Genomic DNA, 18,137 nt, shown 5'->3' on the forward strand with positions numbered 1-18,137 from the left:
AACATATATTTCTTAACCATGCATATATCAATCTTACAATGACAACTTGTAACTTTCAATGCATGAATCTATCTCTCACCTGTTCACGTTAAGTTGTAAGACATTTGGAAAGACAGGCAAAAGAACAGAAAGATAAGACAAGATTATAGGGAGGTTTTCAGTGTAAGGAACTAATGGAGGGTTCTGTGTCTGTCATTTTGTTTTAAATGTTTAGTACAGATATTAATATGCTCACTGTTGGTATTCACAAATTAAATAATTAATTAAGATCTTAATTGTTAATCTGGCTGTTGTATGATATTTAAATCTCCACAATGATTTCTTAAGACAGACCACATTGTCTCAAGACTTGGATGGGAGTTGATTGAGTAATAATTTTGTACCTGAATTGAACATCAGGTACCGGTTATATGAATGATAGGGACAATTTAAGTATTCTTTAGCTGTTTTAGATCTCTATTAGAATAAGTTATTCAAAATAAAAATAAGAATACATGCAATATCATTTCTAATCATCTATAAATCCAGCAAGAAATGCAGTCTACCCATCCTTAAAGATTCTACCTCTGATGAATTAAGATTCAACAACCCTGTAAAAACCTTGAGCAAACATCAACAAACATGTCGACGACATAAGAATCACATAGAAATACTTTCAAAACAAATTAAACTTCCAAAACACAACCTTGAAAATATGTTACGAGATATTTTTAATCAATCTCAAAATGTCTAGGTGGCCATGACCTATGCATAGCTACATATCTCTACACTGGCAATAACAATTTTATAACACATTAAATAACAAATGAAGCCCACACTATCACCATATTAGGTAACACATGTTTGACTTTGATGACTACAAAACATACATGACCTTGACCTTGCTACAGAAACCACCTGCAGACTTTCTAACAGGAAAATCCAAACCTGAATATTTCACCAAGCTGTCACTATCCCAACAATTACATTTACTATGGCAATTAATCTGTATGGAACACAAAATATAATCCCTGGAAAACTATCCATGAATATATATCTTCCAATACATTTCATTGTGCCTAATGAGGCATTGATTTTATCTGCATAACTATATATGTGACGCCATGGTTAATTTTGAGTATAGAAGTGATAATATTCCTTAACCCTCTAGTGCAGCTTATTTGCATGGTCTCCAAATCTGTCATTCCAAAGTGTCAAAAATCATATGCATGACTTTTGTATAACTAAAAAAAAATTTTTTAATTAGTTTCCATCAAAATAATTGACTGGTAAGTGTACAATACTAGCGTTTTGCTGTTAACTGATGCTCTAATGTAATCAACATTTTATTGTTATTTTGAAAATTTTGCAATATCTTTTTTTTTTTCATAACAATTTTCCTGATTTCTTTTTCTGTTTTATCTCTTTTTCAAATTCATTTCTTTTGCAAATTGGAGCCACCTCACTGCAAAAAGACTATTATGTAGATAAAGCTCATGATAATGACCTGAAAACAACAACACTGATGACTAACAGACCACAACTGCCGACTACAGTACCGACAACTCGAGCCCAAGCCCACTGTACCTCCACCCTAAGCTTTAATTGTTACCTGTTTCTGCTGCCTCCGGAAGTGAATGCCCAAATGGTGCCTTCATTTCATCCTCTGTTTTATCAAAGGTTGTTTCTATCTCATCACCTTTCTGCACTGCTTCAATATGGGCAGATCTGACTGTCCTCTGAACGACATCCTTAGCCATATCACGGAAGTCTTCCTGATCTTGCACGGTCACTGGAGATGTCGATCGTGGGCTCGGGATGTATCTTTCTTCAGTGATAGTCTTAGAAACTTCAGCTTCGTCAATGTTACCGAATGGCGATTTGACTCTGACTGTTTCATGACTTTCTATCTTACGCTTACGAATGATAGAACCATCTGCGAGGACTTCTTCTACCTCACCAAGGCTAGCTTCAATCTCGGCACCAAGTTCCTCATCATCTTCATCGTCAGTGTAGGACCCAGAGGATGATGATGAAGATTCATCACCTTCGATGAAGCAAGATTCAGTGCCTGGAATGATTTCATCAATTTCATATTTTTCTTCTCTTTTTTCGCCTCCTTCGTCTACTGACTGGTGATGGGTGAGGACGCGATGTACCATCCGATTGGAGACTATCTGCTTTTTAATTTTTGTACCATCGGGCAGTACATCCTCAATGGTTTCTACATCCTGAACCTGTCGTGCTGGTTCTTCAAACGTTTCGATGATGTCCTCTCTATCTGTACCAGGTATTGCTATATCGCCCTCGAAAATGTCCTCCTCGTCTCCTGTCTCTGACTTCAGACTTTTACGGACATGTTTGATGGAATGTTTTCTTACTTTCTGGTACGAGTGAATTGTACCATCAGGAAGGATTTCTTCTGATTCCTGCACATCAATTTCCTCCCTAATCGGACCTTCTGATTCAGTAACTTCCACACACTTCACTTCATCTTCCGCGTCTAAGGTAGGCTGGCGTGTAAACTTGCGGATCTTTTTGTGTTTGACAATGGTACCATCGGGCAGAACTTCCTCGTATCTTGTCTCCTCGGCTGGTATATCTGAATCAAACACTGTAAAGCAAACATCTGCTCTCAGGAACACTTCTCAATAAGCAAGCATGGCACATACAATAAACCTCATCGCTGTACCAACGATAACATCCCTGACCACCACCAAACCTATCATATTAGCTATACCTTGATTTCCCAACAGGGAAAAATTAGTTAGTTAGTCATTTAGGTATAAAAAGCAAGGTTTTTTGTAAGTAATCGTTAGTTTAAATTCAAATCAAACTTGAACTGAAAAATTATTTCAAAAATGGTTACGGTTCAAAACAAATAAAAATAATGATATAATTAATGAATGATTAAATGGAGTGTTGTCTGGGGTAGGGCACGAGGGGAATAACTGTTGTGACACAGAAAAGAAAATATCGTTATGATAATTTGGCTCATTGATTTAAGAATATCTGTTTACAATTCAATAGTCCAGAATACTGATACTCTAAAATGATGTTCTTTTGTTGTATGTTTTCATTGAAAATGAAGCAAATATTGGTTCCAAGGATGCTTCTGTTTTCTTTAAATGTTACGAAAGTGGTAAAATTGTTTATGCAGCAAGTTATCCTTATCAAATAATTGGCTTTAAGCATGGCATTTTGCTGACAAAAAGAATACTTTATAGTTCATATTTTCATACTTTCTTTTTTTAACTGTCTTAAAAAAAATCTTTAAAAAAAAAATCAAAAATATTTCATAATCAAACTTGATCTTGAACTTTAGAAAGAAAAGATCTAGCATACAATCAATTCTTGCATTATTGCTATTTTTGAAAATAAAATGGGGGATGAATATGAAGAGCATTCAGAATAGCACCACACCATTGTAGACTAAACACTATAGATAACCACAACCAACTACAATCCACTATATAGGTTTGTATAAGTGATACACAGTAGATACAGGGCCTAATAGGTTGTACAAGTTATACATGTAGGTGTACATGTCCTACCTATCATATCAAATGTCCATTTGTATTGCGAGATTACAGTAATGGATGGAAGTATATCTTATTTTAAAGGAATGTTTTCATGAATATTCTGAGAACATTATGTCCATATTCAGCCATGTACGAGACAAAAAGACATAGAAAAGATTCATGTATTTGGATAAGAAGACAAGAAACCTTTTTTTTAATTGTCTATGTGCAATGAGCAACAGCCATGACATAACTGTGTTTATAGCCTACAAATGTCATGATCATGTCACCAACTACTATACCAATCGTATCTTTTTGCAGCTGTATATGTACAACACACTGTTTTTATGAATATTATTATATCATGCAAAGAATCCATTTATAACATTCTTTTCTGAGACTTCTGAATGCATTATCTTTCTTTTTTTTTGCATGTGTTGTAATTTTAAGTGTTTTTAAAGATTTTTGACAATGATTTCTCCCATATTGGATACGATATATCACTGACACCTTCTATAATAACTTGTAGTGATTTTTCAGAAATGCAACTTCACCGTCTTACTTTGTCGTTTGTAATGAAGCATTATTCATTATTCTATGTACCGTTACATGGATACATATGGAAATAAAGTATATATTGGTATGCGTTTATAAATATTTTCAATATTCGTTTGAAAATATTACAAGACGGTTATATGTGTTTGTCAAGTTAAGAATACCTTGACTTGAAGATAATTACAACCAACCACCTGGCATACAAACCACTACGTGCTTTCATTCACCAAACAAACCCACACAGGCAAACAAAACATCAAATTCACTTTGTATATGTAAATGTAAACCATACAAACTGACAGCAATAACAACAAAAATCTTCAATGCCACGGAACTAGCAGTTGACATGTTTTACATGGCAAAATGAGATAGGGGTGGGGGTTGGAGATTCATGGGTGGCTGGATTGGTGGTGGGGTGCAGTTTCAGGAATTATATTTTACACACAAGACAGATTATGGTAACAGACTTAAGGAAAAATATTTTTTGAAATTGATGTCATTTGACCACTGGGATTTATTATCTAATTACCAGTACTTTTTAGCTAAAAGTTAGTCAATGCTATCATTGGAATAGAACCAATGAAGGAATATATCTATATGGTAGAGTGTGATATTGTGGTCAACACTCACAGTAGACTAATGGATTTGACCTTTCAATAGGATAATGTATAAATTCAGTGTGTATAGATACTTCTTAATCAGTATAGGGTGTAAAGAACCAGGTGTTCTGGGGGGTAAGCATCCTCATCAATTCCGATCAAACATTGGACAAATTAAGATTAAATCACAATCTTAGTGATTATCATATTTTGATAACAGACACATAGAGCCAGTAATGAGCGACATTTGGTATAGTTTAGAAATCTTATTTGAGAAAACAAGTTGAGTTTGAGGAGAATTTTATCCTAGTGTGGTATAAATAGATTGGTCTTAGTGCCAGTTTCTAGGTTTGTCCTATTGTAAAAGAATGACTCTTTCATTTTTTATTTTTATTCTAGTAGTTGTTCTAAGTTTTGGTTGTGTTTTTTTTATTAGCACCAAGATTAATGGAATAATATATATCAGACCAGAAACAATAAATAATGAGGGATATATTCAAATATTGATGGATTTAAAAACCATTTTCGGTCCATAATCAATTCCATTAAATTGTTAATCAAAGGTTCTAAGGGTGTTCTTGGGACTTCATATTTAATATTATGGTGGTATATATAAGACAGGTTTTGGGTTTGTCAAGAGTTTTTTTTCTCTTGTTTTTTTTCCCCCTTACTCTCTCTAAACAAAAATTTGATCCACATACATCACTGTAATGTGGGATAAAGTTGGCTGCATTGATTTTCAAATCACTCATGCTGTTTGAGATTTTCATAAAGGGGAAGCAACAGCATGTGGACATGTAACATGCTTTGGAGTGGAGAATATAGTGTTACAACAAAGGGAATTTATCATTCAAGATCACATGCCAGATCTCTTGAAATCAAAAGCTTTTTTTTTCAGCCAACATACTTTAACATTTATAACCAAGGTAAAATTAAATTAGTAGGTCTGTGTATGGAGGGCTATCGGTCTGTAGAGGACAGGCTATCATTACCCTACAGGGGAAGTCTTGTGTTGGGGAGAATTGAACCAGTTTTGTTTGATAGTATTGGGAGCACTAAAAGCCTGGGTCAAACTCATGTCAGGCCAAACAGATACCTTCTCCCTCCGCCTCTCCTTCCTCAGAGTCACCTGGGTAACGCCACTCTAGAGGACTTCCTTCTTTCTTGTTTGCTGCCCCTTCCTCTGTGGGAGGACAACTTTCCTCCACTGATTCCCTTTCTTGTACCACCACCCCAGACTCACCCTTAGTTAACTCCTCTTTCCCCTCAGCTGCAGACTCCTGGCTCTCCCACGTGGTTGTGGTCTCAGTTGTTGTTGATTCCTCGAATGCTACATGTTTTGTGTGCTTTGGCTCGCCCTCAACTTCTGACTGTGTCTCAGTGATGACTCTCTCCACAGATGCCCTGTCACCTGAAGCCTCATATTGTTCCTCTCTGTCTACAAAAGATTCCACCATTGGTTCAGTGTCATGTTCCAGGTCCTCAATAGCAGGCTGACATTCCTGGACGGTAGATTCAATCTTGGTCGTTATTTTCTCCACAGATACTTTTCCCTGTTCATCTTCCTCTAGGTCCTCTATAGCAGGTTGACATTCAGTAACAGAAGATTCCACTTTCTTGCTCAAAACCTCTACTGCAAGTGCTTGTTCGTCAATGTCCAAGTCATCACTACCAGGCTGACATTCCTCATGTGGAGTTTTATCTTTCGTTGTCACATCCTCCACGATAGGTTCCTGTGTCCCAGTCTGAACCTCGCCAGAAAGAGTCCTCTCCATTGATGCTCGATCTTCCATCACTTCATACTGTTCTCCTCTGTCCACATAATCTTCTCCCATAGCCTTGAAATCCTCAGAATCAGAAGGTAAAGACAAATCATCCCCACTTGAGTAAGTGGTGTGACTTGAACTGCTCTGACTTTCAAACTCCTCTATTGCTTCCTCATGATCAGGTTCAGCATCTTTCTGTTGGGCAGAAACAAGTTCTGCAGAATCTGAACCTGAACCAGGGGTAACAACTGGTTCTTCCTTCACTGACTCTTCAACATGCTCTTCAATATCAGCTAAGGGTGACTGAACTCTCACATCAGATGGCTGTTGCAAGTCATGTTCGCCTGAACTGGATGAATGTGATGATGAAGAACTAGATGAGGAAAGTTTATCATCTTCCTCACCACTTTCGTATTTCTCAACACCCTCAGGTTCCTTGATTCCACTTGCTATTTCAGTTGGATGCAAATGTCCAATATTTTGTTCTAAAATGTCATCTAAATCTGACTCCTTTGAGGAGTAAATTTGTTGGTCAGCAGAGGATGCACTAGTGAGAGAATCAAAGCAATCGTCGATAGTCGTTTCTTGTGTCACAGGCTCTGGTCCTGGAACTGTGTCAATTGATGTTTCTTGTACTGGTTTTGTTTCAATAAAATCGTCAACAGATGATTCTTGTACAGGTGTTGTTTCAACAACATCGTCAACAGATGAATCTTGCACAGGTGTTGTTTCAACAACATCGTCAACAGATGATTCTTGCACAGGTGTTGTTTCAACAACATCGTCAACAGATGATTCTTGCACAGGTGTTGTTTCAACAACATTGTCAACATATGATTCTTGCACAGGTGTTGTTTCAACAACATTGTCAACATATGATTCTTGTACTGGTTTTGTTTCAACAACATCATCAATGCATGTTTCTTGCACTGGTGTTGTCTCAGGAACACTATCATCAATATTTGTTTCTTGAACAGTTTCTTGGGCAGGAACAGTACCAATAACACCACCAGCATCATCAAATGAATCCATATTAGACTCCATTGGAGAAGTTTCTTTCTCTCCCTCTGTAACCAGCTCCATGACACCAGATTTCAATTCAGATTCTTCTACAGCAGTTTCCTTTGGACTGTCCTGTACAAATCTGTCTTCTCCAGATGGTACCTCTTTGTACTGTGATGGTTCTGATGGAACATCTTCCTCAACATGATGATCAGGCAAAGAATGGGAAGATGATGAAAATGAGGAAGAAGACAGACTTGAGGATCGACTTCTTTTAGGCTCTGGTGGAGAGGCTTCCTTCACTAAATCTTTCTTCAAACACTCAACAACTCTTCCCATATCTGGTTCAGGATCAACACTTGAAGAAAGATCAGACTGCACTGCAGGTATATCAGTACCTAAATTTCCTGCAACATACTGTTCAGTTTCAATACTTGATTTATTAATTTCTTCCTCTAAGAATTCAAACTGATCGTCGACAACATCCTCATCCAAGGGAGGAGCTGTGAACTCTGACCCCTGGGTCACTGGCATGACCTCTTGCTCTGAAGCCACATCTGCTTGCACTGCCTCAGTAACCATTTGGTGGCTAACGCTTTCCGAATATGGAGACACTGAAATTTGCGAGAAAGTGCCAAGATAAAATATGAAATATCGTATCAATGAATTTTTTTCCACGCTTTCCGCTAGTTAGAAGGTCAAGCACAGCCAGATTGGCCCAAAAGCATGCTCAGATGCTGTGAGTATCGCAGTTGATCACTAGCTGAGAGTAGTAGTAGTCGATGGATAGCAAGCACTCTTGGGTAGGCAAAAAAAAAATCACCCAAGATGGCGAGATGATGCTACCATTTCCCCCTGGGTTAATATGGCAATGACTTGATAATTGTGGATGATGGCAATGATGATGAAGAGATATATTTGTATAGTAGTGTTAATTATTGTGTTGAATATATAGTTATATGTGTTTTACGAAAGCTAATTAGCTAGTATAGATAACTTATAAAACACTACAAGACATAAAAGATAAAGAATAAAAAAACATCACAGGACCACATCACTCACTCACTATCATTTACGTAATACAGGTATATCATAGTAGACCACCATACAAACGGAACAACACATTGTCAAGTATTGAAAGGTATATACATTGATCTGTTTAAAAGTATTTACCATTCAATTTTTAAGCTTCGCTCTTTTTATGTGTTAAATATTTGTGATAAAAGGTTGGATGATTTTATACTGTACACAAAAGTGCTGGTTTTAGTAAATTTATCTAAAAGTGTAAATACATACCCTGTCCAACCCCTCATATTCATTTCCTCATGTTGATTTTCTTGCAGATCAATGGTTTAGGCAGTTTTATTGCAAAAGTATTTTTTCAAACTCCATTTCTTGCAGAGATATTTTGAGACAAGAGTCCATGTTTCTCTGCAGACATGATGTCCTATAGGTCTATACATGCTTCCTTTTACAGATATTTTAAATAAGTTGACCTTTTGACCTTGAATGTGTATTACCTTCCACCATAGATCATCTTTCATAAATATTACATTTAGTCCTAAGTTTGATTGTTTGTATCATCTTAAGAAACTCAGTAGCTAAAATTGATAAATCATCTCAAGTACTAATTGACATACAGTTATTTAACATATAGTTAATAGTTTAGCGCCTACATGGCTCTGCCTATTTCTAGACTTTGCCTTATCAACTAATTATCAATGTATATATGAGTGTAGCAGACATACATTTCTTCTTTCTTACTCCTATGTATGTAAGTGAGTGTGACTTTGTACATGTACTTCTTAATTATCACATTTTTTCAATTTTCAATTGACGCAGTATATTATATTTCTTACAATATACCTTAAGTAGAAAGTGGTTACTTCCCTTTAATTAAATTCACCATCACTACATTTCATCATTATTGCCTCGCTTTCTGATTTATTTTTTTTCTGAATCACTCTTGTGCATTCTAAAACTCTTCACACTTTGGGAAAACTAACATGGCCAAACTCATGCAAATATTACACAAAGCGCATCATATTTTATACAGAAACTAACATATCTCTACAGGTTTTTGAAAGCAAGTTTCGGGATTTAGCTTCTAAAAATATGGAATATCAGGATTGGAAAAGGGGGAAGCACTCATGCATTGTTATCTAAAATGGACATAATTTCTGTATGGTTAAATTTACGCAAAATGCTCTTATTATTTTTGTATCTGTTTTATACTGATAATGCAGCAATTCATACTAAAACATGCTTCTATGGTTGTGATTAAATTATTGTGATATAAGTCTATTATCCTTGTGATGTTACTGGATGCGACATATTGGATAAGGTATGTGAAGTTTGTCTATCTGGATTTATGAGATACTAGACTACACGCCATTTGCAAGCATACAAACTGAAATTGAACACTACTAGCATGAACATTACATAAATGAAAAAAAAAAAAAAAAAAAAAACATAAATAAAACTACAAACTGTGCCACAACAGATTGAGGACGTTTGAAAAAAAAACAAAATAAAGTTGGAGAATTCTGCTTTTAATGTTTTGATTACACTGCTTCCAAGTAATATACCATTAATTCGGAGACCCTTCTTATTTCCATTTTTTTTCGTGCGAGTATTTCTTGTCAAGCTGATGAAATAAGGGTAAAACGTTCCACCGCTAACCATATATAGATATTGACATGCTAACAGCTAGGGCACGACACCAGTACAATGGTAATATATCATGCTTAATTGGAAAATTATTTGATTGGTCAACATCCATTACCAGGTATGAAATAAACAGGTGGGGTAAAGATTTAAAAAATATTTTATATTAATTAAATAAAACAGATTGAATATCACCTTTAATTACAAAAAATTTTGGTGATTAATTTTGTGAATTCAACTTAAGGAATTATTTTTTCCCAAGATTGAATAATATTTTTTAAAGTATATTTGAAAGGATTGTAAGAAATTAAACAACAAGCAGGTCTTTCATGAAATCTACAAAGAGTAGAAAAACAACTATAGAATCTACTAAAAGGTTCCAGTGTCAAAAATGTTTACTAACGAAAAAAAAGATTTATAGGTAAAATATCTATGGGAAAAAGAAACTAGATTTTCAAATAAAATATGCAGATAAAAATCAGAATTGTAAATAAAATAATATATAATAAAATATGAAACAATAACCAAATTTAACGTTCAAGTTTCTTTTTCTGGGGAGGGATAAGAAAGAACAATATGTGAAAATGTTAACAACAAACACTATGGTGCAATATTGTGCAATATTAAACATAAGCTTGGCCATATATCATTCTTCTTAACACGAGCTACAAGGTTCTCATTAGATAATCAAGATTACTTTATTTTAAATTTAATAAAAATTTGGCTAAATTAAGTCTTCTTTCAATGAAGATGACATATTTTGCTAATGAAATATATTCTTTGGTTTTTTTCTCTCTTATTTTAATCTCTTCTTAATTTTTTTTTATCATATTTTCTAATAAAAATGCCTTGTGATTTATAATTGATACTACTCTGTTGAAAAACATTAACTTGTCACTTTCAAAAGTTTTAACGTCTTTATAGCATTTTTTCAATGCTTTCTCGTTCTCGATTTTGTTGCTTTCCTGCGAAGTGTGACCCTCTTGCTGTGAGCATGTATATCATTCTCAAGGAAATCATGTGCAACAAAACCTCTAACAATGGATGGCTCAAAGCAACCGAACATGCAGTGTCATAGATATTTGCTAAAGCATGGAAAAAAAACAAGCATTTACTCAAAAAAAGAAAATTTGGTCGAAAAATTTTTCAAAGTATATTCAATGGCAACTTTAAACTTAAAATATTATACAGAAATTTCCTTTGGATTCTAAGTTTCAATATTTTGTTACATTTCAAAATTTCCTTTTGTCTATAATTACAAAATTTTCTTTGGTTTACAATTACAAAAATAAATTATTTTTCGACGTTAAAGAGCCAAACATGAATTAAAAGTAATGTTTAGACATAATCTCCTTATTTTTCATGAGTTTTCTTTCTAGATTCCTTTTTCCGAATTGTTTTTCTGGTGTCATGAATCTCAAAAATTGTGACTAAGTAACTGTTCCTCAAATTTCATCAGCAGACTCGACTTTCGGCACTTCCTCAATGCACTCATTGCACGAGAGATTAAGATTCGTTCAATCAACATTAAAAGCAGATCACCAAATGTTTCTCATGGGGCAGAAATAAATGAAAAAGTAAAGAAAAACAAAAAGAGGAAAACAATGCAATGAATTTTGAAATTTGCTATATCCAATTTTATTGGAAATGGTTACCATGACAACAGTGCATTAAAAGCGGTTAGAGGTTTATGACAGAAACAAATCAAGATAATAAGGTTTCATAGTAAATGTGAAACCTTGCTACTTCATTAGACAAGATTTTGTTTGTTGTAATATGTATAAATATAAGCTCTAATCATATTGCGTCAAATCTAGGTAAAATTCTCAGATGTTAAAATCTATTTTTGCAACATTTCTTACATGCCTATAATAATCAATTATTAGATTATATATTTTTCTGAGTAATCAATATACAATTTATTTAAATAAATAATTTGTTAGAATTTCATTTACACAAGTAATTTAATCATAAGAATTTATATCTAGATAATATATGAAATTTGCAGGTATTATTTAATATATTTCAAATTCTCTAGGTCAACAGTCATAACAAATCCAGAAGGCAGCTTTGTACTGTTTGACTGAAGTAGGTTTCAATAGAGGCACAAACGCATTGATAAATAACAAACACTAGTACATACACTACAGCCTTATTTAACTTTTAATACAAATTAGCAACCCAACAATCCAGGTTCATGTAGATTTTTTTTTTTAATCTTTTGTATTTCTTTTCTCTTTTTACGAAAGAAACACCCAGCATATATGCATAATTAATCATTCTTGCCCAACTATTGTTATTTTTTTTCAGTATTTTTTTCCGATGCAGTTCTATAAGACAGATCAGACAGAACTGTAGTGTATATATTGTACATGTTCACTTCAGTCAAACAGTTAGTTATCAAGACACAAACACTGCAATCACTAGACAGCTGAAACTGTAATCAATTTTAAAACTGTTCCATTCAAAGTAAATGTCTATTCTGAAAGAACTTCATGGTGGATTTAGAATCAACAGCTCTGTTCTTGAAATCAAAATTTCCTGAAATTCTGTATATTTTTCTTTTAAGATTTTATGGGAAAGGATTACATGCTAGGATTTCATGTTCTGATTATTTTGCACCTTTGATATTGCTAAAAAAATCAGCGACGAATTTCAGAAATAAACCTATCTAAGCACCTTCTAGATGTGTTACGCCTTATAATACCTGCAAAAAATCTATTAGTTATTTCAGAAACAAAGCCTTCTTCAAAGATAATGAAATATATCGTCAGTGATATATTCTTCTACTCTAAATTTTTTAAAATTAATTATTGAAGTCAGTTAAAAATTATTTGTTATGGAAAAATAGAAACTACTGCTGTAACTAGACCAGCTGCCAAGAACATATATATGTTTATACCAGAGAGAGTATAGTTATGAGTTGTCTACCCTAGGGTATTTTGCCACGATTTAAACCTTTTTCCACTATTTTTATCGATACTTTTTTGCTGCGAAAATATATGAAGAATTCTTGTCAGAGTTCTTATTTGGATAAGCAATATCTCTGTATAGTTTTACTGATCCCGGATAACAATACAAAAATCTAAAAATTTCTATAATTGTACAAACATTGCACTTGATAACATAGAACACCACAGCTAACACATTTAACAATGAGCGAGATATATAATTATTAATCGTTATAAAACCCTTAACCATAAGCTTTCTAATATCTCAGTTTAGTTAATGGCAGAACACCCATAATATACTACATGGCAAATCTAGGCATTAAATATTGAATACAGACATATAGAATTATAACACATGTACTTCTTAAATAACATTGTCAATATTAAATATTTATCAAAATGGAAAAAAGAAGACTATTGCAAGTTAAAAAACTTGTGAGGTGTCCAAGTTCTTCTACCGTAATGTAAAGTGGATCTATTGAACACAACATGCGATTGAGCTCAGGATGTTTTTTTTCTGAGAATCATGCACGGGACGAACATTGATAATAATATTATGCCATTTCTGTATAGCAGCACTCCTCTCACCTCATCATGTGTCTAGATTGCTTGGTATACGTGTATTTTATCTACTGTATATTGGTTTAAATGTGGAACCTGCCCAACCTTTTTTTCAGAAATTTGAAATCATTTTTAAAATTTTCATTTAGCGCTAACTAGGTTTCAGCCTTGTACGTGATGAATCTATTTTTTTTTTCTATTTTTTTTTTTTTTTTTTTTCGGTCATGTCATGGATGATGCTTTACCTGAGTGTATATTTCACTAATGTCAATTCAGTGGCGTCATTTATATCTAATATTCCTTCCATATCTTCTAAGGCTAAGACTTGCCTAAGGTTCTGGTAGCTAAATAAGCCACATTATCCAAATATATACTTGACCGAAATACTTCAGCCAAAAATATTCAAAGATTGTGGACTCTTAATATAAATGTGGAGAATTGCACCCTCAATATTGATAAGGATAACAGTATACCTGGTATAATATATATACAGGTGCATAGGTTTCCTTCTTTCTGGCCCTTCTTAATCTGACACAACGAAATGTAGCGAAAGGTCATGGATTTATGTATCCAAGTGACTTGTGTACAGTTGAAGGAATTTCTATTGCCAGAATGTCATATCACCACAAATTAATTACAAATTTTAACAGCACAGGCCTTTCCTGTTACATTTCAAGGATAATGTAATGATTTTGTGAATGATTATGGTCAAATTGGACGTTTTTTCATCATCACAGGGTAAGATCAAAATCCCTGAGGTTAAATGGCAGTGTGAAATATGGTTTCTAAGGTTGCCATAGTGGTAACTAAGGAATGATGTGCTGCTCTTTGCCTGCAGTGAATTATTTGTCCAATTCTTAAACCAAACAAGGTTGAAACTCTAGTTTACAGGTCAAACATTTTTGTAGATATGAATATTTCTACAATAAATACTTTCCGATTAATTTTGCTGGTTAATGGATACAGAAATAAGCTTGGCAGGTTCCACTACACATAAAACAACTGACGTATCAGGTGCCCCTTTAATGGGCCTCAACAATGACAAACAAACATGGATCCTAGTCTACACACCAGTTTCCTCTGGTTGGGGAGCCTCTTCCTTTGGGGGCTCACCGAAGGATAAACTTTCAGCTAAGGCCTCAATTGCTGCAGAATCTGGTGCAACTTGCTCTGAAAGTAACAAGAGTGAGACAAAAAAAAGATTAGTAAATTGAAAAGCTTAATACCTTGGATAAATCTGTCTCAAGTCCTATTAATTATTTCATTATAAAACCAGATTTCCTTTCTCTGAAACCGAAAAAGCTACATAAAATAAAAGAATCGTAAAATAGCAACAAGGAAATTTACATCATCACTATTGCTGACTTTGCTTCATTTAATTTCATTTAAGAGCATCCATACTTTTGAAATATTTTGAATTATTCATGAATTTTTCAAAAGAACATCTATCTGAATTTACTTTAGTTAAAATATTTTGAATCATTACTGACCAATTCATTATCTTTGAAACATCATTTGTTAAAGATCCAAAAGAAAAACTTTAAAGAAATGTGTTTATAAAGAAAACACCAAGAAGTGACTACATGAAACCTTAAAATAGATTCTTGATTGTCTCTCAACACTTCAGGTAATGAATACACAAATTACTGATTAGTTAAAGAAAGGATCTACCAGTTTATAAAATGGTAGGACAAATATATTCCTACATTGGTTCATAATTTCTAGGCAGTGGTTATAGTTACATTTATCTTAAACTTTCTGTAGGTATAAAATCTACAAACTACTGATATTAAACCAACTCTGCTTTAAAAGCCTTATTTAATTTGAAGTATTTTGTTTTAATTTTTGAGTTGACAAGGTAAGAACATATGCAAATAAATATCGCTGAACTTGAATTTTGATGGTTCCTACATATCAAGAATCAAAACATTATTGTGTTTCCACTTTATATACAGTACAACATCATACCTACAAAACATGCAAATACATATATGATGTAAAGTATCGTTCAAATAACAAGTCATGCAGATCATTTTGTCAAACAAATGCATACACATGTACTAAATTTATTATTGGTTACATTAAGAAATGTTAATATATTAACGAGAAAGTGATTACAACAACTATAAGATATATACACACAATGTTAAAATTTCTCAAGGGTATTGTCTCTTTGTTCTATAGTTCTAAAAAACGTTTTCATCAAGATTTATCATCAGGTCGTGCTAATGACAATGTCACATGTGCAGAACAACAACGCTTGGAGTTAAGTCCCCTTGTACACAAAGCGGTGCGAGTCTTGGTACCTTCCATCACCACGGTTCGTTCAGTCGTACCAGACGGCGTAATGGTGGTTATTTTTTTGACAGTTTTCCATGTTTTACCATTGTCATCTGACTCTTGGTAAATTTCCTCAATCTCCTCTGTGTACTCCTCGTATTCATCTGCTGTCTCAGTGAGACTAGCAAGAGCGGAACTCTCCTCTGTGGAGGTGTGATTAGCAGCAAGTGAAAGGATAAGAACAATCGTCAGCCAACTAAGCATTTCTTGTTCATATATATATGAATACGTTGAAGATGGCAAAGCTGTACTACTAAGATGATTGCCAAACACAAAACTCATCTTTTATTTTTCTAATTTACTACAGAAATAATTATATCCTTTTAATCTAGCATTCATAGTGCTATAATGTGCATCAATGTCAAAATTAGAAAATATCTACTTCATGCAGTTATCCCTCTTACCAAACATTTGGCAAGATAAAAACTGTCAAAATCTTTGATGTATTTCTAAATTTTGCTTATTATTTTTTTCTTTTATCTTGCAGGTTGATGTTTATTTTTCCAGTACGCAAGGGTGAAGTAACCTCAAAAGACTTTTTGTTTCCTTCTTTATCTTATAAACAACTTTTAATGAGGATTTTTTTTTCCACCTTTATTTCAAATACATGTACTGATCCAAGGGCAAAAACTATGACAAAGATAAGCTTTGAAAAACTGGACTAATCTTGAAGACTTGAGGCTTAAGTGGGTTAGTTTTAGGGACAATTTAGGAACAACTGTTCAGTTTGTTTTTAATATTAGCAAGATAAAATATTAAGAGATTACAACATTTGTTAAAAGAATTGCATTAGGAAAGCACTTTTGGGCACGTATATATGACATATGTATGAGAGGAGAATTACTGATATAAAGGCATTATCAGGTATTATTTGAGAAGCACAAATATTATACACAAAATCTAGTTTGTTTTCATGAGAAGGATATATCGAGAAGAGAGTCTGAGAATCCATAGCTCAGAGTACAGATAGGATAGTATAGATACATTTCACACAGAACAGCAACAAAAAGGATCAACAAGCAAGTTGATTAATCAGCAACTTCACAGCACACTACGGTAATTACAGATCATCAAACAGAACACAAGTCAGTATATATAGTCTAGAGAGATGCAGACAGACTAGCCCCGTACAACAGACTTGTGTAAGATACAGAGAAGTCTAGGTGATTATATGTCTTGTTACGTGTGAGTTTGTACCTGAAGGAAAACCTTTCTCTACCGGACTCGGTGGGGGAGTCCTAGTTCCCTCGGGATCCTCCGTGTCTGTAATATCCCAAAGTCAAGGTCATATTTATTCCCCTTATCAATACATTAGCCAAAGTTTACCACCATAATTTGACCTTCATCCACCAAACAGAATACTAAATTGACGTGAGAACAAAGCAAAATGCAATACAGTGAAACCTGCCTTAATCATCCAAGTATAAAGACCATCTGCTTGATAAGACCTCATTTAAAAGGTCCTAAATGGTAAATTTTAACACAATTTGACCTGTGTATAAAGGCCACTTGGCTATTAAGGCCATGTTTTCTCTTTGTCCCTTGGGTAGTCTTTTAGACAGGTTTGACAGTATTAACATTTTTGGCTTAAAAAGAAACAGTTTTATCGTTGCAATTCCGAAGAGAAAATTTTTTATCTGAAATAGCATTAGCTTTAATCTGTTACTTTCATCATCCAAGTGTTGAATATCAGATCAAAATAACATAAAATTAATTACATCTGAAATGGAAAAATATTCAACTGTCTCACTTGTTTTGACAGATTATCTCCCCTGGTTGGGAGGATTATCTCCCTTGGATTAACAATTTGTCTCCCCTTAACCTTACTGCGGTAACAACAAACATCTAATGAACTGTCATACTACCACCACAGAGAACTCAAAACAACAAACATCTATCGTCCTAGGAAATACAACACCGACGTCTCACCAGATAGTTACCAGAGTAACACCATTAGTTCAAAATAAAAGACAGTGAGACACAATCATAGAAACATATAAAAAAGAACTCAAAATAGAAGATTTTAGATAGATAAATAGACTAAAGATCACAAAAAGACACCAAAACTTCACAACATCAACACAGAAAACACTGATGTAGAAAATAGCTAGAGACCCTAATTGGAGATGAGAATTGGAAACACATGCACAAACTTGGATATTGACCCTAGTATGCATGTGTTGAGAGAGGATGTAG

General features: G+C 33.9%; 1 protein-coding gene across 1 annotated transcript in view; it reads right to left on the reverse strand.

The window, feature by feature from the left end:
• The window catches only part of LOC138324389 (uncharacterized), a 182,988-nt gene that overhangs the window by 44,481 nt on the left and 120,370 nt on the right, over positions 1-18,137 (reverse strand). Inside the window, 5 exon segments of the mRNA XM_069269457.1 lie at positions 1,592-2,593; positions 5,898-8,036; positions 14,673-14,771; positions 15,812-16,228; positions 17,139-17,204. Of these exon segments, the coding sequence (XP_069125558.1) occupies positions 1,592-2,593; positions 5,898-8,036; positions 14,673-14,771; positions 15,812-16,228; positions 17,139-17,204 (3,723 nt within the window).

This window comes from Argopecten irradians, chromosome 5, assembly GCF_041381155.1.
Source record: "Argopecten irradians isolate NY chromosome 5, Ai_NY, whole genome shotgun sequence".
NCBI classification, from domain to species: Eukaryota; Metazoa; Mollusca; class Bivalvia; order Pectinida; family Pectinidae; genus Argopecten; species Argopecten irradians.